Genomic DNA, 26,166 nt, shown 5'->3' with positions numbered 1-26,166 from the left:
ACAACATCTGCTCAGCAACAATTTCAGCTAAAATTGAAGTAAAAGTCACTTAAATAAAAAGCCAGTGGGGAGCCTGGCTGGCTCAGTTGGTGGAGCATATGAGTCTTGATCTTGGGGTTGTGAGTTCGAGCCCCATGTTAGATGTGGAGATGACTTAAAAATAAAATCTTAGAAAAAAAAGCCACCCCAAAGGCTTTAGAAGAAGGATCTCAGAACTAACATGTCTTAACCATCTTCCTTCTATCAGGGCCCTCATGCTTCGTGACTCTTGATTCCTGCCAAAGATCACTATCCATCACCAGTTTTCCCAATCTCATTGAGTGTTAGCACTCTGTTTATAATTGCTTAAGGTGAAAAACTTAGGCCTACTATTCATTATTTTTCTATTTTCCATCATATTTTTCCAATCCATGATAATAAATCTCTGTGACTCTAACTCCAGACATACCTTGGATATGTTGATTTCTCTGTCTCTTTCACAACCTCCAAAGTCCAATTTAATATAATTCTGACTTAGACTTCAGCAGAAGCCTTTTTTTCCTCCACATTTATCTTCTATAAGTATTTCTCCCTCAGAAGCAGAGTTATCTTTTAAGTGTAAATCAGATAATCTCTATCCTCTGCTTCAAATTCTCTGTTGGCAAAATCTTGTTAGATATAAGAGCGAGTCTGGATCTAAAATATAATATTCCACCCTCTTCCATCAAAACTGTATTAGTCTCCCTGGCTTCCTTTCTGATGCAGAAAATATTTCTATACTTGTTGTTTCTCATGTTCCTTCTTCCATTACAAACCTGTCATTGGGGCACCTGGGTGGCTTAGTCAGTTAAGGTTAAGCATCTGCCTTCGGCTCAGGTCAGGATCCAAGGATCCTAAAATCGAGCCCTGCATGGAGCCCCCGCATCGGGCTCCCTGCTCAGCAAGGAGCCTGCTTCTCCCTCTCCCTTCCTCCCTCTCCCTTGGCTCATGCTCTCTCTCTCAAATAAATAAATAAAATCTTTTTAAAAAATTGTCTTTATCTAGTGGGTCATTATTCATATAAAAATATGCTCTTATTTTTCCTGATTAAAAAAGCAATTTTAAACCCACACATTGATCTAGTTATAGAATTATTTCTCTGATCCCCATCAAAACCACATTTAAATTTTTCTACATTCTTGACTTCATTTATCATAGGTCTTTCAGTCTTCAATCCAGTTCAATCTTGTTTCCTTACCCCATTAATATTTTTAACCAACTTTTGAACCAGAGGTGCTAATATAGTCATAATGCAGATTTGAAAGCTAGTGTTTGCTATTTAAGAAAGTCTGAAGTCCACAGTGCATTATCCTCAGCAAGACCAATTTCTTCTTTGGCCATAAATCCTTGAAAACATCAGATTCAGAGTCTTTGGTATTGAAAATGTTTAAAAGCACTAGTTTAGGTTAGTGACTTTCCAAACATGCAAGCAATCCTGTGGTTATGTGTTTTGTTTCAGCTTACCAAACCACTTGTATGAACTTGATGAATATACCTCTAATCAAATAGATTTTCCTAATCAAATATAATATTAATACATATTTTATATGACAGGATGGGCTTTGCACTAGGTATTGCCTTTTTACATAAATATTATCCTAAATTCTGCAAAGCAGTTCCCCCAGTCATTTGTTTTGTATCAGTTAACCATTATTATTTATTTGAAATTCCAAATATACATGTAGACACACATCAAAAAATGAACAATTCAGTGTAATAAAAGATTGCCAAAAGTCCATACCAAATATTCTCAAAATCACATAGGTCAAACCCAAGGCCAAAGAACGTTGATTGTCTGATACAATCCTGCAAGCAAATAGTAATGATATTACCAAAACATCATTATTAGCTATAGAGAATGTTTGCTAGATTCAAGGTTATTTTTTTTTCCTGTGCATCAATTAAACAAACTAAGAATCTTTAGCCAGTTGACAGAGTTCATTCTGGGTGAATTAAAGAAGCACCACTCCTTCAATTTCTTCATATCCTTCCCCTTGCCAACTGATTCCAAAGCTTCTTGCTCTTCACAAGGAGGAAGCATTTATGGACCAAACCTTCTGCCCCAGCCTCTTTTTCCTTTGCTGAAAAAACTTAGCACTAACTTTCACACTTAACCATTTTCCATTTTGAGGCGCATACCCACTGTTTTAGATTTCTCCTTTTTGCCCCTGTGAGATCCACTCCCTGCATTTCTCTACCTTTATGTCTGTCTTGGAAGGCTGACCTAAATGTACTACATCAGTAGGCTTCCTTGCTTTCTGTCTTCTAGTTAGGGTTTGCAAATTGGGTGCTCCAGAGGAGGAAGGAAAGTGAGGTCAAGGTGTTCATGCCCAGGCTCTCTCCCTGCAGAGTTATATCAGGTTGACTGGGTCCCTAGGCAAAGCAGTCCCCTCTACAGTTCTCTCTCCTTCATACCCCTGTTTTCCTCTGGCCAAGTGGTAACAGACCAGACGTACTATATTGTACCATGTGATTTCTTATACTTCACCCACATTTTAAATAGCCACTTTCTTCAACCTTGCTCAAATTGTCTTAATTGGAGGGTGCCTTCTCTTTCCTATTGGACCTCTGACTGTTACCCTCACTATTCAAAAGCTAAAATAAACAAAAAGTAACTTTCCCAAATATAAAAAATGAACCTCTCTGTATTTCTTATCGGTCAAAGCAGGTATTTGTTCAAAAAAATGCATAACACCACATACTAGTTTGGAAAATGAAAATATAATTTAAAAAAGTCAACCTTTGAACATAGTAGGAAGTAAAAAATTAAGAACTACATTTTATTTTAAATAAACTCTATGCTTACCCTTTCTTTCCTTGCTCTAGAACTTGAACAATAAACTAGTATGACCAATATTTTTATCCAAACTGATTCAATTTAGGGGCACCTGGGTGGCTCAGTCGTTAAGTGTCTGCCTTCGGCTCAGGTAATGATCCCGGGGTCCTGGGATCGAGTCCCACATTGGGCTCCCCCTGCTCTGCAGGGAGTCTGCATCTCCCTCTGCCGCTGCCTGCCACTCCCCTTTGGCTCAGGTCATGATCCCAGCGTTCTGGGATCGAGCCCCGCATCGGGCTCCCTGCTCGGTGGGAAGCCTGCTTCTCCCTCTCCCTCTGCCCCTGCTTGTGTTCCCTCTCTCGCTGTGTTTCTCTCTGTCAAATAAATAAATAAAATCTTTTAAAAAAAACTGACTCAATTTACTAAAATGTAGCATATGTACAATATTTTGTGACTATTTTACAAAAAGTGAGGTAATTCTACCCATATCAACCTGGTGAAAATATATATTCTTTCCTCAGATGTTTACTACTAGGAAAATGAAAACAAATTAACCAATCTTCAAAAGAGAATGACATTTTTAAATTAAAAAATAATTTACACTTCTATAATGAGCAGATTCCTAAGGGAGGAAAAAGAAAGCGTCACATTTTAGAACTGCACTTCTGTATAGGTCTTGGTATAATGTGGAAATATGAATAATAAGCCTAACTATAATTGTATGTTCTGCTTCATTTAGCACAGGTAGTTTTATTACATGGCTTATCATTGCTTTCTGAAGCATATATAGAGCTGACCATAACTCATAAATATAATCATTAAGGTGTATTTATGTGTCTTCAGTTTGATTATAACCATCTTTCTGATATACAAAACAAGATGAAAAGAGTAATGATTCCTAGGATTTTCCATAATCACTTAAATGAATGAACAAAATAAATGATATGTATTAAAAATATTTAATAAAAATGAGTATATTTTAACAAGGAAGTGAATATCTTTTGTACATCATCTAATAAGTAAAGCTATGATAGGATGACTTAAGAATTTCATGGAATAAACAAAACATTTGTTAGTACTCTTCCAAAATGTAAAAAGGCAGCTTCCACTATCTCTTATGACTTTTAAATTTATATTTTCATTCCATATCTTTCTTTTTTTTTTTTTTTAAAGATTTTATTTATTTATTTGAGAGAGGATGAGAGGAGAGAGAGAGCACATGAGAGGGGGGAGGGTCAGAGGGAGAAGCAGACTCCCTGCTGAGCAGGGAGCCCGATGCGGGACTCGATCCCGGGACTCCAGGACCATGACCTGAGCCGAAGGCAGTCGCTTAACCAACTGAGCTACCCAGGCGCCCCTCATTCCATATCTTTCTTAAAGGACACCAGTTCTAGACTTAAGTTCCTGTTTTGCCCAAAAGCTGCTCTTCCCCTAATGTTCCCTATCACAAGAAGGGGAACTCTCATCCACCATCATGCAATGTTCAGGCCCAAAATGTGAAAAGAGGCATCCTTGTTTCCTCATTGACCAGATTCAATAACCAAATACTGTGATTTTTTTTTAAAATACAGCTTTTTCATATCTCTTTTTCTGATTTAAAAAAAAAAAAAATTTCTCTCTAAGACCACTGGCCTATTCCAAGGCTGTATCTTACTCCTTAAAAAAAATGAAATGACTTCTTAATTTATCTCCCAACAAACATTCTTATCCTTTCAGTCCGTTCTCCATGGAACAGCCAAAGTGATTTTTATTTACTCTGCAGTCAAATGCTCTACCACTGAGCTATACCCCCCTTTATTTACTCTGAAATTCTGATTATTTCACTGCCCCACTAGGATCTTTCAACAGCTTCTCCTTGTTCTTATGATAACATCTAGAACTGCAGAAAACTTTACAACGGTCAGCCTGATCACATCAGTCTCATTGCACGCCACCTCACACCGCATTTTTGCCTTTATCCCCCTCCTTATTCATGACATTCGATAACACAGCAATCTTATGAAGCTGCTTCCCCCACTCAGAATCTTTGCCTATGTTGCCACTGTGTGAAATACTCAGCCCCTAACCTTTAGGGCTCAGCTTAAAAGTCAGTTCTTCAGGAACACCCTCTCTGAATCCTCAGACTGAGTTAGATTGTCCTATAATTTTGTCATTTCATTTCCCTGCATTTTCCTTGCAGTGTGTTTTAATATTATAATTGAATACTTACTAGTAAAAGCACATTTTTTTTTTTTTTTTTGCTGTTTTTCTTGCCACCCTCCAACATCCACCAATGCCACAGGGAACTGGACACTTTTATCTCTCTTTTATATTACACTTTTCTTTAAAGTTCTCATCTACCTTCTCGCTTGAATCTGTTGTGACTATCACAAGTTGAGAAGATATAAACATTTTCTTAAAATGTGGGATGGAAGGGAAAGAACTGAAGAACTAGTTTTTCTTTTTAGTTATTTTCTTGTTTTATTTTCAACTATGATTTATTTATTTGGTTAAATTTGTAAACCTGATTTTAATCCATTTACATTTTAAAATTTCTGATATATTTTACCATTTTATTGTATTTACTTTAATTTTATTTATTTATTTGACAGAGAAGGAGAGGGAGAGAGCACAAGAGCAGGGGGAGGGGCAATGGGAGAGGGAGAAGCAGACTCCCCTCTGATCAGGGAGCCCAATGCAGGACTCGATCCCAGGACCCCGGGATCATGACCTGAGCCAAAGGCAGATGCTCAACAACTGAGCCACCCAGGCACCCTTATTTATTTTTATTAATGAGCACCTTGATGGACAGATACAGACAAGTGGTGGTACTTTTCTGTTTAGACTTCAGCCTCGCACATCTCAGATTTTAACAAATTTCTTCAGAGAAAAAATAATTTTGTCATTCTTAGTCCCATGTGATCACCAAAAACTCTGCCAGTTTGCTTGCCCCAGCAGTGACCCTCTACCTGGACCTCATCCAGACTGTCAGCATCTATCCTTCATCAAGACCTGGCAAGAAGCTCAGGGATGGCTTTAAATCTCCAATTCACCTCTAAAATCTTCTGCTCTCTCTGGAATTTTAATCCCTCTAGTCTTCTGCCATTTTCTGCCTTTAAATGCATGATTTTTATCATTTAATCTAGCTTTTCTAGTTGCCCTCTGTAGGACCATTGACCTGCTACAAAGTACTCCATCCTACCCCTTTCTTTCTTGACTTCAATTATCATTTATTTGCCAGTGATTTCACAATTTATGTCTTTGGCTTTGAATCTTATTGTATTTTTTAAATTAAACTTCATTTGTTGAATTTGTAGTATAATTACATGCTTTGGGAAGCAAAACAATATAAAGAGAATATGCTGGAGAAATTTGCTTGCTTCTACCTCTGTCTTCATCTACCTCTATTTCTACCCTATCCCTTTGGGCTACCTTTAGGTTACCATTTTAATTTCTTTCTTGTTTATATCTAGTGTTCCTTTATGCAAATACAAATAATTGTAAATGCATATCTATATATTACTTTCTTTCTTCACAGGAAGTAGCATACTATATTCACTGTTCTGTACCTGATTTTTTCATGTAAAAATAGATTCTTCAGATCCTTTCCTACATGAACATAGAGCTCCTCCCTATTCATTTTTTTTCTTCCTATTCATTTTTTTCAGTTGCATTATATTTCATTGTGCAGAATCTTTTGATTTTGGTTATTATTTTTAACTTTATGGAGTAAATTTTATCGATCTTTCCTGCTTTTAGATTTTGAGTCATAGTTGGAAATACCTTGCTCTTTTAAAGATCATACTAAAATTGGTCAATTTGTTTTTCTAGCATTGTATTGCTTAATTTTTTTTTACATTTAAATCTTTGTTCTATGTTAGGTTTTCCTGGTGTGTTATATGGGCTCTGGATATATTTTTTTTCCTTAAGTCTATCTCATTATATTCAAACCACTTTCTAAAAGATCTTTGATTCACTTCTTTAAGATTTCACTTTTATTTTATATGAAATTCCCACAAGTTGAGATCTATTTCTAGGCTTACTGTCATTCTATTCATACATCAATACTATTGTTTTAATAATTAAAACTTTATGGTGCATTTTAGCTTATGAGGCTAAGCCTCCATTATTGTGTTTCTTTGTTTAAGATTCCCAAGCTACTGTTATTATTTTTCCCTAAGAACTTTAGAATCAGATTTTAAAGTTCAATAATTATATTTGTATTTTGATTATCACATTAAAATTATCAATTATCTTAAGAACTGATATATTGGTAATGTTAGGTCTTCAGAAATCCATAATATGGGATATATCTTTCCCAAATGTTCAAGTCAGTCTGCTTTCATGACATTCATGTGTGTGTGTGTGTATGTGTTTCATTTTATTTTTTACTTTTTATTTTGAAATTATTTATTTTTGAAACTCACAGGTATTTGTAAAAATAGTACAAAGTACCATGGGTTCTTTACCCAGCATCCCCCAATGATTAAATCTTATATAACTATTATATAATATTAAAACCAGGAAAATGACATTGACTTATTTCTGTTAACCAGACTACTGACCTTAATCTATTTTCATTTTTCAGTTAATGTAGGTTAAAAAATTATTTTTAACTGAATTTGTGTGTGTGTGTGTGCACATGCATGCATGAGTGTGTGTATGCTATTTTTTATATCCTGGAGCTTAATGAATTTTTATCTAAATGTATTAGCTATTATTTCCAATACAACATAAAAAGAACTGGTAATATTTTTCCTGGAAGTTTTATTGTAACAGAAAGATAAACACTGGAGTTCAAATCTCACCAAGAATGAAGGGAATGAAGGATCCTATGTTTAGATTTCTTTCCATCAGGACCTCTTGAAAGACTATGTCCTAGAATAAAGGGCAACCTGGAAACTGGTAAGGTCTTTTAGAGACTTAAACTTACCCTCAAACCAACCAAATTTCTGTTTGGATTACAGGGAACTGTCCCAATTCTGTACATCTAAATAAAGCTATTGTAAAAAAATTTTTGGAGTTATTAATGTCTATAGCGTCTATTGTTTTTGGTACACAAAATCTCACATATGATTAAAAATAATTATAGGAACTATAAAAGAGACAAGAGAAAAAAATACAATATAATACTTCTATAGAATATTCAGATACTAGATACCTGACAGAGATTTTAAATATGGGGAATTAATATATCCAAGAAAACAAATGATAAGATAGACAATTTTATCAGAGAACTAGTATCTAGTAAAAAGAAATGAAATTCTATAACTGAAAAATACACTAATTAGAATTAAGAATTCAGTAGGTGAATTTAATAGCTAATTAGACACAGATGAAGATATAATTAGTAAACTAGAGTATAGGTAAATGGAAAAGCAGATGGGGATAAGATTAAAGCATCAAAAATTAGAAAAGTGAAAAAACTTTAGTCTAAAGCACAGAGCATACAAACAAATGAAACTAGAAAGCAAAAGACAGTAAAAGACACATAGACACAGTGAAAGGTTTATGATATGTGTAATTAAGATCCCAGAGATGAGGAGAGAAAGAATGGAGCAGAGGAATATTTGAAGAAAGAACACTTGAAAATTTTCCTGAATTAATGAAAGATTTGTGCTAGATAATCACCCAAGATGGCTGGCATCAATTCCTTTTTTTTTTTTTTTTTCTGTACATGCTAGTTGTTCCTGGCATCAAAAAGTGGAACCTAATGATCCTCTTCCTGAAACATGACTTTTTTAGCTAATAGAATGCAGAAAAGTGACATTCTTGGACATCCAGCCTAGGTCAAATAAAGCCTTGCTGCTTTTGCCTTGTAGCTTATGCTTGGGTCTCTTGGAACACTAGGACTTTGGACGCTCCCTTTTGGAACTGTTGTACTTTGTTAGCAGAAGTACAAGTCACATAAAGAGGCTACTTATGGTCAGTCAACCTCAATTAGGCTCCCAGCAAAAGTTAGCCTAAATTGTCAGTGGTCTTGGAAATCCAGCCCAGTCATGCTATCAGATGACTAAGTGTCATGTGGCATCTGACCACAAGCTCAAGAACTACCAATCAAGAGCTACCCAATTGAGCTCAGTCAACTCACAGAGCCATGAGAGAGAAAGATAAAGTGTTGTCGTTAAGTGATAAATTTAAGATGGTTTGTTACTGCTATGGGCTGAATTGTTTTCCTTCCAAAATTTATACGCTGAAATCCTAACCTCTAGTACCTCAGAATGCCATCATATTGAAGACAGGTTTTAGAGAGGTAATTAAGTTAAAATGAGTTAAGTTGTGTGGGCCTAGTCCAGTATGACTGGTCTCTTCATTAGAACAGAAAATATGGACACAGAAATGTACAGAGCAAAGACCATGTAAAGGATCGAGGAAAAATGGCCATTTACAAGCCAAGGAGATTTGGAATAGATCTTCCCTCACAGCCCTCAGAAGGAAACAAGACTGCCCACACCTTGATCTCAGATTTCTAGCCTCAAGAGCTGTGAGAAAAAAAATATCTGTTGTTTAAGACACCCATCCTGTGGTACCTTTCTATGTATGGTAGCCTAGCAAACTAATACACTTATCATAGTAGATAACAGGAAAAGACAACAAGCCTGTCTTTTAAAGCCGTAAGAAAAATTTAAATCTCCATGCAGCATAAACACAAACAAAATCATATTAAGAAATATCATAGTAAAATTACTGACAACCAAAGACAAGAAAAATGTTAAAAACATCTAGAGAAAAAGGCATATTACATTCAAAGGAATAGTAATAAAACATTCTCATAGAAGTCAAGAAAACAGTTAAATATTTCTTTTTAAAGTACTAAAATTACCACCAAACTTGAAATTCCATAAGCAGCCAAAGTGTAATTTTATAATAAAGGTGAATTAAACATATTTTTAAACAAACAAAAAATGAACAAAATTCATTTCTATCAGACCCACAGTAAAAGAAATTTTTTTGAAGAAAGAAATGATCTCTGAAGAAAGCAAAAAATGCAGGAAAATATAAAGAGATTCTGATAATATGATATTAAATATACATAAAATTACATCCGTTAGGTTGTAAAATTTGTGTAGCCTCAGAATATATGACAACAGCAACAAAAGTTTGGAAGAAAGTTAATGGAGTTAAAGTATTCTTAGGTCCTTGAATTATCCAGAAAGTGGTAAGAGCACTAATTTAATTTGACTCTAATGAAGATATATACTCTTATAATGTCTTGACTACTATAAGAAGAATAAAATAATACATAATTAGCAAAATAATAAAGGGAAAATAATTAAAACTAAAAATAATCAATGTAAAAGAAGTAAAGAACTGAAAGAACAAGTAGAAAATATTTTAAAGCAAATCCTAAAATGAGACAAAAATCCAAACATATCAGCAATTATTTTTAATTTAATAGTCTATATAGTCTAGTTTAAAAACTAAGTTATTAGACTGGATTTTTTTTTTAAAGGTGAAAGATTTATGCGATCTAAAGAGAAACCAGAGTGTTAGACTGGATCTTTTTTTTAAAAGGCAACTATAGGCTGCTTACTAGATATACCTTAAATATGTATAATCAGAGAATGATTGAAAGTAATAGAATGGAAAAGTATATATTATGCTAATAGAAATATAGCTGATAAAACAATATTAAAGTGAGAAAAAGTAATTCTAAGACAAGAAGTTATTAGAGATAAAAAAGAATATTAGAATATTTCAAGGGCTAAAGGGTCAATAAAGCAAGAAGTTGTAGCATTCAAAATTTGTTTTCAAGTAATATAGCCTCAAAATATATACAGCAAAAATGATGTAGTAATGGACAAATGTACCATAATAAAAAAGATCTTAAATAATTTGTAAGTCCAAAGAAGTTTTCAAGGAAGAAAACATGAAAGTATGTTCCCTGAACACAGTGGACTCCATCTAAAAATAAATGGAATATTAATTATGTTTATATTATATATAAATAAAAGATATATAACAAAATATAACAAAAAAATTTCAAATGTTTAGGAATTAAACTGTACACTTCTAAATAAAATAAGAAAAATATATCAAAAGTCATATTTGAATTGAAAGGATGAGAAAAATACGTATTAAGACTTCTGGAATGCTATATTCACATTTGGACAGAAAAGGAATATATATCAATATACAGAAGATATATGTGAATAAAATAAAAATATAATAAACATAAAAATGAAATGATAGAAATTAAAAATTTAAAGCAAAAAGGTTGATTAGCTTCTTTCTCTTTCTCTCACTTTCTTTCTCACACACACACACACACACACACACACACACACACATGCATTCCATTTCTAATTTAAAACCCCACAAAGAAATTTCCGTGCCCAGGTGACAACACAAGTGATTTCTTCCAAAGATTTGATTAAAATAAATAAATAAATAAATTTAACCACACCTTCATAAAATAGCCCAGATACAAAGAAAAGAGGAAATATTTCCCAACTCATTTCATGAGACCAGAACAACATTAAGACCAAAACCTGACAAGCACATTAATAAGAAGGGAAAATTATAAGGTAACCTTAGTCATGAAGACAGATGCAAAAATACTAAATAAAATATTAGCAAAATGAATCAAGCAACTGACGAAGTTCAACTTATTCCTAGAATAAAGTAGAAATATGATATTGTGATCATCTCAATATATGCATCAAATGTATTTCAAAATTTATTTATTAAAAAATGTCTTAGAAAAAAAATCTTAGTGAATGAGGAATGAAAAAAATTGGCTTATTCTGATAGATGTTATCAATACCACACTTAATGGTGAAATTTACAGCAAATTTCATATCTCACACTGAAATACCAAAAGCCATCATCACGATGCACATACAAAACAAGGATAGTAACTACCATTACTTCTATTCAGCACTGTAAAGGATAGCTTAATCAGGCAAGAAAAAATGTATAAGGGTTGGAAAATAATAAAAATCATTTTTTGCAGATCAGGATTATGTACATAGAAAATCTGAAGTTAAAATACCAATGAACCACTAGAAATTAATATAAGCATATGCACAGAATAAAAGATCAAAGCACAAGAATGAATTGCATTCTTCGTACCAACAATAAACAACTATATTATACTATGCTATACTAAGTATGAAAAACATTAATTACCTAGGAATGAATCATGAAGGAGGTTTAAACCTCCATCCTGAAAATAAAAATTATGAACAACTTTTGGAAGAAATAAATGAGGATTTAAATAAATGAAGGAACTATACCTCATTGATTGATCAAAAAACTCAGTGTGGTAAGTATAGCAATTTTTTCAAATAGATTTAAAGGTATTCTGTTTAAAATTTCATCATGTTAGGGGTACCTGTGTGGCTCAGTTCGTTAAGCATCCAATTCTTGGTTTCACCTCAGGTCATGAACTAATGGGTCATGAGATTGATCCCCACATCGGGCTCCCTGCTCAGCAGGAGTCTGCTTGAAGATTCTCTCTCTCTGCCCCTCCCCCCTGTGCCACGTGCTCTCTCTCTCTCTCTCTCTCAAGTAAACAAATCTTTTTAAAAAATCTCATCATGTGGGGGGAGGAGCAAGATGGCGGAGGAGTAGGAGACCTAAATTTTGTCTGGTCCCAGGAATTCAGCTAGATAGGGATCAAACCATTCAGAACACCTACAAACTCAACAAGAGATCGAAGAAAAGAATAGCAGCAACTCTCTGAACAGAAAAGCGACAACTTTCTGGAAGGTAGGACGTGCAGAGAAGTGAATTCGAGGCGATATTCAGGAAGATAGACGGTGGGGCAGGGGGCCTACACCAGCCGCTACTGGCAAGTGATAGAGCAGCAGAGCACAAAATCAGAACTTTTAGAAGTCTGCTCTGCTGAGGGACGTGGCGCCAGTGGCTAAGAGGAACCCTCGCTGGGACAGTGTGGTCTCAGGACCTTCGGGGTCACAGGAAGACTGGGGGTGCCTGAGTGTGGCAGAGCTCCCAGGTATTGAAGCAGGGAAGCCAGCTGCAGAGATGGAGCTGAGGCGTGGGCTCTCAGCTCGGGGTTGCCATAAACTGTGATCCGTGCACAGTCGGCCCACTTCTCTTCCAGCAGGGACCCAACAAGCTGCAGATCCGGGGAGACTCCCCTTCCTCCCCCGGGAGGAGTGGCGCAGGAGCACACCGCAGGGATCTGCTGGGTTTGGAGACTCCTCACGGGGTCGGGTGCCAGAGATAGAAATGCTCGGTCACAGGCCGGGTGAGCACGGAGTGCAGCCGGAGACTGGGGAGATGGGAGTGACTGACTGCTTTTCTCTGGGGGTGCACTGAGGACTGGGGCCCCAAGTTCTCGGCTCCTCTGGGGCAGAGATTGGGAGGCCACCATTTTCACTCTCGTCCTCCAAAGCTGTAGGGAAAGCTTGCAGGGAAGAAAAGCTCCCTAGAGCAAACCCGAGCAGATTACTTAGCCCGGACCCGGCAAGGGCAGGGCAATTCCACCTCTGGCAAAGACATTTGGGAACCACAGCAACAGGCCCCTCCCCCAGAAGATCAGCAAGAACAGCCAGCCAAGGCCAAGTTTACTGATCAATGAGACCAGCAGAACTCCAGCGCTAGGGGAATACTGCACATAGAATTCATGGCTTTTTCCCACCTGATTCTTTAGTCTTTCAAAGTTAATTTTTTTAATTTTCTTTTTTTTCTTTTTCTATTTTTTTGGGGGGGGAATTTTTCTTTTTCCCTTTTTCAACCAACATCTTATCAATCCCTTTTTTATTTTTCATTTTTAGAGTCATATTCTATCCCTTAATAAGGCTAACTACTATGGAGGGATAGAATATGACTCTAAAAATGAAAAATAAAAAAGGGATTGATATATATATATAGGTATATATATATATATATATATATATACATATAGGTATATATATATATATATATATATATGAACAACTTATATACATATATATGTGTGTGTATATATATATATATATATATATATATATATATGTATATAAGTTGTTCTGTCTTTAAAATTTTGGAATACAGTTTCTTCGAACAGACCAAAATATACCCTAAATCTATAGTGTATGGCTTTGTTATAGTCTCCTGCCTGATCATATCCTCTCCCTTTTTTTTTTAATTTCTCTTCTTTCTTTTTTCAACCAACTTCTTATCAATTCCTATTATAAAATCTTTTATAATTTTCAACTTTACAGTCATATTCCATCCCTTCATTGTATTTACCCTTATTTTTGTACATATATAAGTTTTTCTTTCTTTAAAATTTTGGGAAGAAGTTTCTTCTAACAGACCAAAATATGCGCAAAATCTAGTGTGTGGCACTGATCTATTCACCAGACTGATAAAATTTGATTGTATTCTTTTTTTTTTTCTTTGTTCTTTCTTTCCCTTTCTTTTCCCCCAGTTTCAGGCCTCTTCTGGTTTGTTTAGTGTATATTTTTCTGGGGTCGTTGTTACCCTGTTAGCATTTTGTTCTCTCATTCATCTACTCTCCTCTGGACAAAATGACAAGACAGAAAAACTCACCTCAAAAAAAAGAACAAGAGGCAGTACCGACTGCCAGGGACCTAATCAATACGGACATTAGTAAGATGTCGGAACTAAAGTTTATAATGACGATTATAAAGATCTTATATATAAGATTATATATAAAGTATCTTTCAAGTTGGGCTTGAAAGAAGCATGGAAGATACTAGAGAAACCCTTTCTGGAGAAATAAAAGAACTAAAATCTAACCAAGTCGAAATCAAAAAGGCTATTAATGAGATGCAATCAAATATGGGGGTGCTAACTGCTAGGATAAATGAGGCAGAACAGAGAATCAGTGATACGGAAGACCAAATGATGGAAAATAAAGAAGCTGAGAAAAAGAGAGATAAACAACTACTGGATCACGAGGGCAGAATTCGAGAGATAAGTGATACCACAAGACGAAACAATATGAAAATAATTGGGATCCCAGAAGAAGACAAAGAGAGAGAGGGGCAGAAGGTATATTGGAGCAAATTATAGCAGAGAACTTCCCTAATTTGGGGAAGGAAACAGGCATCAAAATCCGGAGGCACAGAGAACCCCCTCAAAATCAAAAAAAATAGGTCAACACCCCAACAAAAAATAATAAAACTTACTAGTCTCAGAGACAAAGAGAAAATCCTGAAAGCAGCTCGGGACAAGAGGTCTGTAACCTACAATGCTAGAAACATTAGATTGACAACAGACCTATCCACAGAGACCTGGCAGGCCAGAAAGGACTGGCATGATATATTCAGAGCACTAAATGAGAAAAATATGCAGCCAAGAATACCATATCCAGCCAGGCTGTCATTGAAAAATAGAAGGAGAGATAAAAAGCTTCCAGTACAAACAAAAACTAAAAGAATTTGCAAACACGAAACCAGCCTTACAAGAAATATTGAAAGGGGTCCTCTAAGCAAAGAGAGAGCCTAAAAGTAACATAGACCAGAAAGGAACACAGACCATATACAGTAACAGTCACCTTACAGGCAATACAATGGCACTAAATTCATATCTTTCAACAGTTACCCTGAATGTAAATGGGCTAAATGCCCCAATCAAAAGACACAGGCTATCAGATTGAATTAAAAAACAAGACCCATCGATATGCTGTCTGCAAGAGACTCATTTTAGATGCAAAGACACCCCCAGATTGAAAGTGAGGGGGTGGAAAACCATTTACCATGCTAATGGACACCAAAAGAAAGCTGGGGTGGCAATCCTTATATCAGACAAATTAGATTTTAAACCAAAGACTGTAATAAGAGATGAGGAAGGACACTATATCCTACTTAAAGGGTCTATCCAACAAGAAGATCTAACAATTGTAAATATCTATGCCCCTAACATGGGAGCAGCCAATTATATAAGGCAATTAATAACAAAAGCAAAGAAACACATCGACAACAATACAATAATAGTGGGGGACTTTAACACCCCCCTCACTGAAATGGACAGATCGTCTAAGCAAAAGATCAACAAGGAAATAAAGACTTTAAATGACACACTGGACCAAATGGACTTCACAGATATATTCAGAACATTCCATCCCAAAGCAACAGAATACACATTCTTCTCTAGTGCCCATGGAACATTCTCCAGAATAGATCACATCCTAGGTCACAAATCAGGTCTCACCTGGTACCAAAAGATTGGATCATTCCCTGCATATTTTCAGACCACCATGCTTTGAAACTAGAACTCAATCACAAGAGGAGGTCGGAAAGAACTCAAACACATGGAGGCTAAAGAGCGTCCTATTAAAGAATGAATGGGTCAACCAGGAAATTAAAGAAGTATTAAAAAATTTCATGGAAACCAATGAAAATGAAAACACAACTGTTCAAAATCTTTGGGATGCAGCAAAGGCAGTTCTAAGAGGAAGATATATAGCAATACAAGCCTTTTGCAAGAAACAAGAAAGGTCTCAAATACACAACCTAACCCTACACCTAAAGGAGCTGGAGAAAGAACAGCAAATGAAGCCTAAACCCAGCAGGAGAAGAGAAATAATAAAGATCAGAGCAGAAATCAATGAAATAGAAACCAAAAGAACAGTAGAACAGATCAACAAAACTAGGAGCTGGTTCTCTGAAAGATTTAATAAGATTGATAAACGCATGGCCACACTTATCAAAAAGAAAAGAGAAATGACCCAAATAAATAAAATCATGAATGAAAGAGGAGAGATCACAACCAACACCAAAGAAATACAAACAATTATAAGAACATGTTATGAGCAACTATATGCCAGCAAATTAGATAATCTGGAAGAAATGGATATATTCCTAGAGATGTATCAACTACCAAAACTGAACCAGGAAGAAATAGAAAATGTGAACAGACCCATAACCACTATGGAAATTGAAGCAGTCATCAAAAATCTCCCAAAAAACAAGAGCCCAGGGCCAGATGGCTTCCCAGGGGAATTCTACCCAACATTTAAAGAAGAATTAATATCTATTCTTCTGAAACTGTTCCAAAACCTAGAAATGGAAGGAAAACTTCCAAACTCATTTTATGAGGCCAGCATTACCTTGATCCCAAAATCAGGCAAAGACCCCATCAAAAAGGAGAATTACAGACCAATATCCCTGATGAACATGGATGCAAAAATTCTCACCAAAGTACTAGCCAATAGGATCCAACAGTATATTAAAAGGATTATTCACCACAACCAAGTGGGATTTATTCCTGTGCTGCAAGGTTGGTTCAACATCTGCAAATCAATCAATGTGACACAATACATTAATAAAAGAAAGAACAAGAACCATATGATCCTCTCAATAGATGCGGAAAAAGCATTTGACAAAGTGCAGCATACTTTCTTGATTAAAACTCTTCAGAGTGTAGGGATAGAGGGTACATACCTCAATATCATAAAAGCCATCTATGAAAAAGCCACAGTGAATAACATTCTCAATGGGGAAAAACTGAGAGCTTTCCCCCTAAGGTCAGGAACATGGCAGGGATGTCCACTATCACCAGTGCTATTCAATGTAGTATTAGAAGTCCTAGCCACAGCAATCAGACAACAAAAAGAAATAAAAGGCATCCAAATTGGCAAAGAAGAAGTCAAACTCTCACTCGTTGCAGATGATATGATACTTTATGTGGAAAACCCAAAAGACTCCACCCCAAAACTGCTAGAACTCATACAGGAATTCAGTAAAGTGGCAGGATATAAAATCAATACACAGAAATCAGTTGCATCTCTATACACCAATAACAAGACAGAAGAAAGAGAAATGAAGGAGTCGATCCCATTTACAATTGCACCCAAAACCATAAGATACCTAGGAATAAATCTAACCAAAGAGGCAAAGGATCTGTACTCAGAAAACTATAAAATACTCATGAAAGAAATTTAGGAAGACACAAAGAAATGGAAAAATATCCCATGCTCATGGATTGGAAATACAAATATTGTGATGATGTCAATGCTACCTAGAGCAATCTACACATTTAATGCAATCCCTATCAAAATACCATCAACTTTTTTCAAAGAAATGGAAAAAATAATCATAAAATTTGTTAGGAACCAGAAAAGACCCCAAATAGCCAGAGGAATGTTGAAGAAGAAAAGCAAAGCTGGTGGCATCACAATGCCAGAATTCAAGCTCTATTACAAAGTTGTAGTCATCAAGATGGTATGGTACTGGCACAAAAACATAGACACATAGATCAATGGAACAGAATAGAGAGGCCAGAAACCGACCCTCAACTCTATGGTCAACTAATCTTTGACAAAGCAGGAAAGAATGTCCAATGGAAAAAAGACAGTCTCTTCAACAAATGGTGTTAGGAAAATTGGACAGCCACATGCAGAAGAATGAAATTGGACCATTTCCTTACACCACACACAAAAATAGACTCCAAATGGATGAAAGACCTAAATGTGAGACAGGAGTCCATCAAAATCCTAGAGGAGAACAAAGGCAGCAAGCTCTTCAATCTCAGCCACAGCAACTTCTTCCTAGAAACATCACCAAAGGCAAGGGAAGCAAGGGCAAAAATGAACTATTGGGACTTCATCAAGATAAAAAGCTTTTGCACAGCAAATGAAAGTCAACAAAACCAAAACACAACCGACAGAATGGGAGAAGATATTTGCAAATGACATATCAGATAAAGGGCTAGTATCCAAAATCTATAAAGAACTTATCAGACTCAACACCCAAAGAACAAATAATCCAATCAAGAAATGGGCAGAAGACATGAACAGACATTTTTCCAAAGAAGACATCCAAATGGCCAACAGACACATGGAAAAGTGTTCAACGTCACTCAGCAACAGGGAAATCCAAATCAAAACCTCAATGAGATACCACCTCACACCAGTCAGAATGGCTAAAATGAACAAGTCAGGAAACAACAGATGTTGGCAGGGTTGTTGAAAAAGGGGAACCCTCCTACCCTGTTGGTGTGAATGCAAGCTGGTGCAGCCACTCTGGAAAACAGTATGGAGGTTCCTCAAAAAGTTGAAAATAGAGCTACCCTACGACCCAGCAATTGCACTACTGGGTATTTACCGCAAAGATACAAATGTAGTGATCCAAAGGGTTATGTGCACCCCAATGTTTATAGCAGCAATGTCCACAATAGCCAAACTATGGAAAGAGCCAAGATGTTCATCAACAGATGAATGGATAAAGATGTGTTGGGGCGCCTGGGTGGCTCAGTTGTTAAGCATCTGCCTTCGGCTCAGGTCATGATCCCAGGGTCCTGGGATCGAGCCCCACACTGGGCTCCCTGCTCGGCGAGAGGCCTGCTTCTGCCTCTCCCACTCCACCTGCTGTGTTCCCTCTCTCGTTGTGTCTCTCTCTGTCAAATAAATAAATAAATAAATAAATAAAACCTTTAAAAAAAAAAAAAAGAAGAAGATGTGGTATATATATACAGTGGAATATTATGCAGCCATCAATAAAACCAAAATCTTGCCATTTGCAACAACGTGGAGAGAACTAGAGGGTTTTATGCTAAGTGAAATAAGTCAATCAGAGAAAGACACGTATCATATGATCTCACTGATGTGAGGAATTCTTAATCTCAGGAAACAAACTGACATTTGCTGGAGTGGTGGGGGGTGGGAGGGATGGGGTGGCTGGGTGATAGACATTGGGGAGGATATGTGCTATGGTGAGCACTGTGAATTGTGTAAGACTGATGAATCACAGACCTGTACCTCTGAAACAAATAATACATGATATGTTAAAAAAAAAAAAAAAAAAGTAGTAGGAAGGGAAAAATGAAGGGGGGAAATTGGATGGGGAGACAACCATGAGAGACTATGGACTCTGAGAAACAACCCAAGGGTTCTAGAGGGGAGGGAGTGGGGGGATGGGTTAGCCTGGTGATGGGTATTAAAGAGGGCACGTATTGAATGGAGCACTGGGTGTTATATGCAAACAATGAATCATGGAACACTACCTCAAAAACTAATGATGTAATGTATGGTGATTAACATAACATAAAAAAAGCCCCCCCCCCAAAAAAATGTCATCATGTTATTATAGACATTGACTTGCTGGATTTCAATCACCTCAAAATACAAGAATGGCCAAGAAAGTCTCGAAGATGGACTTACAACAAAGACTGATACAAATATATTCACAATAACTGTACAACAATTAAGACAGTGTAATACTGGTGCAAGGATGCATAAATAATCCAATGGAACAGAACAGATACAGAAATAGATCCACATATATAGGGTCTCTTGTACACTGCTACAGGGTAAGTATAGCCTTTAAGTAAATGGTGGGGAGTCTCTTAGTATTCATACAAAAAAGGAATGAAACTGGATTCCTACAATATATCAAAAAATTTCCAGCTGAATTATTGATTTTATAATTTTTATTAAAATAATGTAGTAAATGTCCTCATGATTTTGCTTATGGAAATATTTCTTAAACAGTACATTAAAATCAAAAAATTATTTTCCTCAAAAGATGACATTATCACAGCTGAGAAGGCAAGCCATTGAGTCAGAAAAGATATTTGTTATGAATATATATGACAAGTAATTCCTGACTTGGGTATATAAGCAGTATAGAAAGGAATCCTACAAATCAATAATAAACAGACAAACCAATATAAAAATAGACAAAAGAAAAAATAAATAAATAAATAAATAAATAAATAAATAAATAAATAAAAATAGACAAAAGAACCAAACAGATACTTGACAAAATTGTGTGTTCATATGGTTAATAAGTACAGGAAAATGTATTCAATCATATCAGTCCTCTGAATAAGGATATTAAAATCACAGTGAAATATTAACACACACCCAACAAAATTGCTCAAGTTAAAAAAACAATAACAGACTGCTAGAAGAATGAATTTGTGCAAAAACTTTTAAAATTAAAAAGCTTAATATATGTAAACCCTATGACCCAGCAATTCTGTTGTTTATATATGTATTCAATAGAAATATATTCATATCTTTCCCAAAAGACAAGTACAAAAATGTTTATGGAAACAGCAACCCTAACAGCTCTTAACTGAAAACATTAACTATAGAACAAATGGACAAATTTTAGTATATTCATACAATGGACTACTATAAACTATGCTATTCAATATGGTAACCATTAACCATTTGTGCCTACTTAAATTTAAGTCTATTAAAACTAAATAAAAAAGTCCACTGCCTCATTCACACTTAACTGCATTTCAAATATCAACATGCGCATGCTGATAGACTACTATTTTGGAAAGCAGATATATAAAACATCTCATTATTTTAGATAATATGATCAGACAGCATTACTATAGGGCAATGAAAATGAATTTCTTTTATATGCAACAATATTGACTCTTAGAAGCACATTGTTGAGTAACACAATACAAACACAAATGACTATGTGCCATAATCTCCTATACACATAAAGTACAAACAGAACAAATTAACCTATTCAGCATAGAAGTCAGGATAGTGGTAACTTTAAGGAATGAAGGACTTGGTGACAAGAAGGGAGTTATTGGAAAGATTTTTGGAATACTTGTAATTATTGATTTCTTCAACTGGATTGTGGTTACATTGGTGTCTTCACTTTGTAAAAATGCATCAAACTGTATACTAGTGATATGTGCACTCTTCTGAATATATATTATGCTTCAGTAAAATGTCTATAAACATGATTTCCCTTGACTCCCCATTTATTACCTATTAGGCATCCAATAAGCTTGTCCTTCTTTTGATCTGTTTTCTTCCCTCATTTTTGTTATATAATTTCTACTTTTCAAATCATATTACATTGCATTCTATTTTGTCACCCTTATGCTCAGCTTAGTATTTGTCTTAGTTCTAGCATAAATTAATTATATTTAGAAAATATAGTAGTTAAATATAAGTAGTTAAATCGTTTAGTTTAACATAGCTAATGCTCACCAATGGACATTTTATCAAAGTTTTCCCAATTATATTTTGGCTAGTTATAACTCATCTTGCTGTCAATTCTTAAGAAGTATCTCATAACAACATTTCCTGGGTTCTGCCACATCAAAACTGTTTATAATTGTAGGGCAGTTTGTTGATGATAAAATAATTAACCCATATTTTCTTTCCTCAGCAATCTTTTAAGTGTCTCTCTAGTTTCTAGAGGTGAGTGTTGCTGTTGAGAAATCCAGTGCCAAACTTTTTTGCTTTCCTCTTTTTTTAGATGGCAAAAGGACTATTTCTACATCTTTAAATATAACAATTTTACTATTATATATCTCAGTGTTGACTGTTTTGGGTCAGTTTCCCCTGATACTTGATGTGCCATTTCAGTATGTAAATGCAAATCTTTTATATTTCAGTATGTATTCATTATTCATTATTATTGCTTATTATTTCAGTGTTTATTAAATATCATTATTTCAGGAAAGTTTAACTAGAGATTTAGATATTTATTGTTGGATTGTTTTGGTTTTCTTCTCTGGGAACTTCAATTACACGTATGTTGGATCTTCTTTTCCTATCTTCTATTTTAGTCCCTTTTCTCTAACACTTTTTTCTTATTTTGATTCTATATTCTCCATTTCTTCCTCCTTCTCTTTCAACCACAGTTGGTTTCTATGTTATCTTTTCTTCCCTGTGTGCTTTATAATTTAGTTTTCATTTCTGAATTGTTTCCTTTTAATTTCTTTCCTGAGTTCTGTTAGTTTGCATTCCATAGCCTCCTTCATCTAGCTATTTTCTCATTTTGTGGCCATAATTGTTTAACTTTTTTAGCTTAAACTTACATATAGCTGCATTTATATTTTTATCTGATTCACCATAACAATATTCTATTGAGTTTTCATTGTGTGTAGTAATGTTTAATAACTTTCATTTCTTTTACTATAGTTATTTTGTATGTAGGCAGAACCTTTTCCTTTTCCACTTATTCATGAGAAAATTCAATAAGATGAATTTTCTTAAATTAGAGGGAGGTTATGAAAATGGAACATAAGGCAGGGCTTCCAAGCTTCAAAACTGAAGTTATCTCCTCTGTTGATATAGGGAAGGACTTAACTATGATTCCTATGTGTGGTTCTACCTCCTCTGCCTCTCCAATTCTGGTCTGCCTCAAAAGAACTTCCACTGCAAGCCATGGGCTTCTGAGATCTCTTCACATTTCTTTTTTCTAATGTTATGTGTTCAATTATAGAAGGTATATTTTGCTGGCACTTTTTGAGATCTGTTATGTCTGGACCTCCTGGACATTTTCCAAGTCTTTTTTTCATTCTTTCCAGAGAGATTCTACCTTGACTTATCTACCTAGGTTGTGCTCCCCATAACTTCCATTATAAGGTGGGGCCTTCTCCTTCTGAGCAGAAATAATATGCTGGAGATATAGGAGATCTGTCAATCCTGAGAGCCATTCCACATTTCCTGTCAGTCTTTGTAACATCTTTGTGAATCTACACACTGGCTTCCAGTTCTGCTTCAATTTTGGCAATACTTACATGCAATTTCAACTTTGTGACTTTTTATCTATTTCATAATTAGATTAAAACTATAGTATATGTGTGTGCATGCATATGCACACATGCATGTGTGTTTTATTTTCCTTATTTATTTTATTTATTTTCCTTATTGATTTTGTATAGTTAAAAGGAGAAGTGAAAAGACTCAGAACTAAATTTCTGGAATATTACTATCATCTGTCTCATCTCACTCCTGGAAATATTTGCTTGGATGTTTCACATGAACTTTACATAAGGCATGTTTAACATTGTACTGCTTATCTTTGATCTAAGCATTCTCTTCTTGAATTTCTTATCTCAGTTAATGGATTGTCATTCATTTAGCTCCCTGGACTGGAAATCTGCACATAATCCTAATTCTTTTTGTATCTTTTATGAGGCACATCAAAGTAATAATCTTGCCCTTATATCCAAACTAAATGTTTTTCAAATATATTCCATCACCTCTATCTCTAAATACCACTATTAAATTCAAGAATGATATCCTAAGTACTTTCCTTTTTCTCTAGTTTTTCCCTCAGCTTCATCTTTTACACTATCCTCTAAGTATTCTATCTAAAATGCATAGTTGGTTACTTTTAATTTTGAGGTTTATTGTTTTCAATGGCCTCCAGGTGCATACAGGATAACATCATTTATGTTAATACGGCAAAGAAAGCCTTCCATGATCAGATCCTTATGGAATACAAATCTCCCTGTCCCATTTACCATCATGCTACTCCAGTCATAACAAACTCCTTGCCAAGATATTTCATACATTTTTGCCTCTACTCTCACTGCTCAGTTTTCCTGTTAAGAACTTTACGCTGATCTGTTTGCATTATGACAAAGCACTTATCTTCATAATTCAATTCCAGTACCATACCTTCTACAAGCATTTCCAAATAATCCTAGATAAAAATTACCATTTCTTCCACCTTATCCTGGGTCAAACTCTCCAAGCTTTAATCAAGGCACCTCTAAGTATCCACTGTACTATGTGTTTTTCTCCCGCTATTATACTCTAAGCAACTTGAAGGCAAGGCATGTATCTTACTGGTCCCTGTAATTTTAGTCCAGACACAGATGAATGGATTAAAAAGCTGCTTCACTGTAGTAATATGTCCAACTTTTGTCTACCATCCAAACTGCAAGTTAATTGAAATCAGAAATCACATATTCCCAAGTTCTCAGAATTTTTTTTGCATATGTTTATTCATGTTTTCTAGTCTGCTTTCCTAGGCAACAACAAATTGCTCCTCATGACTTAAATTATGTTAACCTCTTGAAAAAAACTTGAAAATAACAACTGACTATTTTCCTAATATGATAAAAAGAAATATTGAATGTATTCACATATTCAGAAAGAACAAATAAATAGCAAATGTTGCTTTAATTTAGAAAAACTTGTGTACTGATTTTCTAAAATTTTTTAAGTTATCATGTTCTTTGCTAATGACACTGATTTTTTCATAGTCAAATTGGTTAATATAGAAGCAAATATTCAATAAATACCTGTAATTAATGAATCAACATAATCACATTTGTGTTATAATTAAGAATTTTCTATTTATGAATTTTCCAGGTGTATTAAATTAAAAATTTAGTTTTAAAGTTAAGCTAAATGTGTTATCTATAAGCTTTATGTAAATAAATTAGATAAAATAAAAAATTAAACATATACATGAATTTTGACAATGTAACAATTTTCCTATATATGAAGTTACCATATTATAAGTTAAATTTAATTAAAACTAAGTGTGATAGTTAGAAACTTTAAGCAAATAAAATTAGTTAAAACAGAGAAATAAGAAAATATATGAATTTTGACAATATAGCAATTTCTTGTCTTGCAATTGCTATCTCAAAACAAAAGAATAAATCATTTATAGCAATATTCTAAAATCTTCCTAAAATTGGCTTTCTCATGTATTAAATGAACAATGATTTTGAATAATATATACATACCGAAGGATGGTCAGGGTGCATGGTATACCAGAAAAAACAGAAAATAAAATTGTAGAGAAGATAAAAGCAATGAACAAAGGCAATTTATAGCACTTTGTATCACATGCCCCAGGTCTAGCATCAATAAAATCACCTTGATCATCTGAGGTTGCTAATCCTGCTTGGATACAAGAACAATTGTAGTATGCCTAGGAAAATGAAAATAAGAAACAATCTTTTAGAAATATAAAACAAAACTCCTGTTATTGTAAAATAAAATAAAATCAACAACTGCAGGGACACTAGCTAGTTTTATTAGTCAATATTCTTACATTAACTCTGCCATTCATTATTTAGAAATGAAATATTAATGATAAGCCGTAGGTATTTTATGTAACAAAATGCGTGTGTGTGTGTGTGTAACTAGAGTTACTTTGGATAAATTCTATTAATTTAAAAAATTTCACCAAAGATATTTACTTTCAATTGCACAAATGGAGAGCTGTATAAATTGAGGACAATTAAGACAATGAATAAAGTGGATTTTTAGCTGGGACTTGAAAAATGGACAGTTACCCAACTGCAGAAGGTTTTGGAACCATGAGAAAAAGATAAGACTTTTGTATGTAATGATGAGGGCTGTTACCTATTAGGCAAAGTAGGCACAATGCCTAAGGCCCACAATACTTTAAGAGCCCCTTTAAATGTTTTAGTTATAGTGCCTCCTAAAATTAAAGGAAAACTGAACATAATAATAATGAATAAATAATAATGAATAATAATGAATCCAGCTGGGATCATGCTTGTCTTCATACCAATGAAGTTTTACACTATTTTTTTTTTTAAGTGAGGGAAGGGGCTTACAAAGGCAAAAGAGTCTAGAGTCAATTAAAGTCACAATGTAGCCCTGAATGAAAATTTTGGGTTGTTGTTGTAGGATTGATAAATCAAAGAAGATGAATAGGTGATATTTTCTAAGAAGAATTAAACAAAGTTTGGTGATACAGAGACTAGTT

General features: G+C 34.7%; 1 protein-coding gene across 1 annotated transcript in view; it reads right to left on the bottom strand.

Annotated features, from left to right (window-relative positions):
• SLCO6A1 (solute carrier organic anion transporter family member 6A1) overlaps nt 1-26,166 on the bottom strand; it is a 96,633-nt gene that overhangs the window by 3,646 nt on the left and 66,821 nt on the right. Inside the window, exons 11-12 of the mRNA XM_078066323.1 lie at nt 25,172-25,359; nt 1,760-1,824 (exon numbers count right to left, since the gene is read on the bottom strand). Of these exons, the coding sequence (XP_077922449.1) occupies nt 1,760-1,824; nt 25,172-25,359 (253 nt within the window). The remainder of the gene's footprint in view (nt 1-1,759; nt 1,825-25,171; nt 25,360-26,166) is intronic.

This window comes from Halichoerus grypus, chromosome 2 (genome assembly GCF_964656455.1).
Source record: "Halichoerus grypus chromosome 2, mHalGry1.hap1.1, whole genome shotgun sequence".
In the NCBI taxonomy this organism is placed as follows: Eukaryota; Metazoa; Chordata; class Mammalia; order Carnivora; family Phocidae; genus Halichoerus; species Halichoerus grypus.
This window is presented reverse-complemented; position numbering and strand designations above follow the sequence as displayed.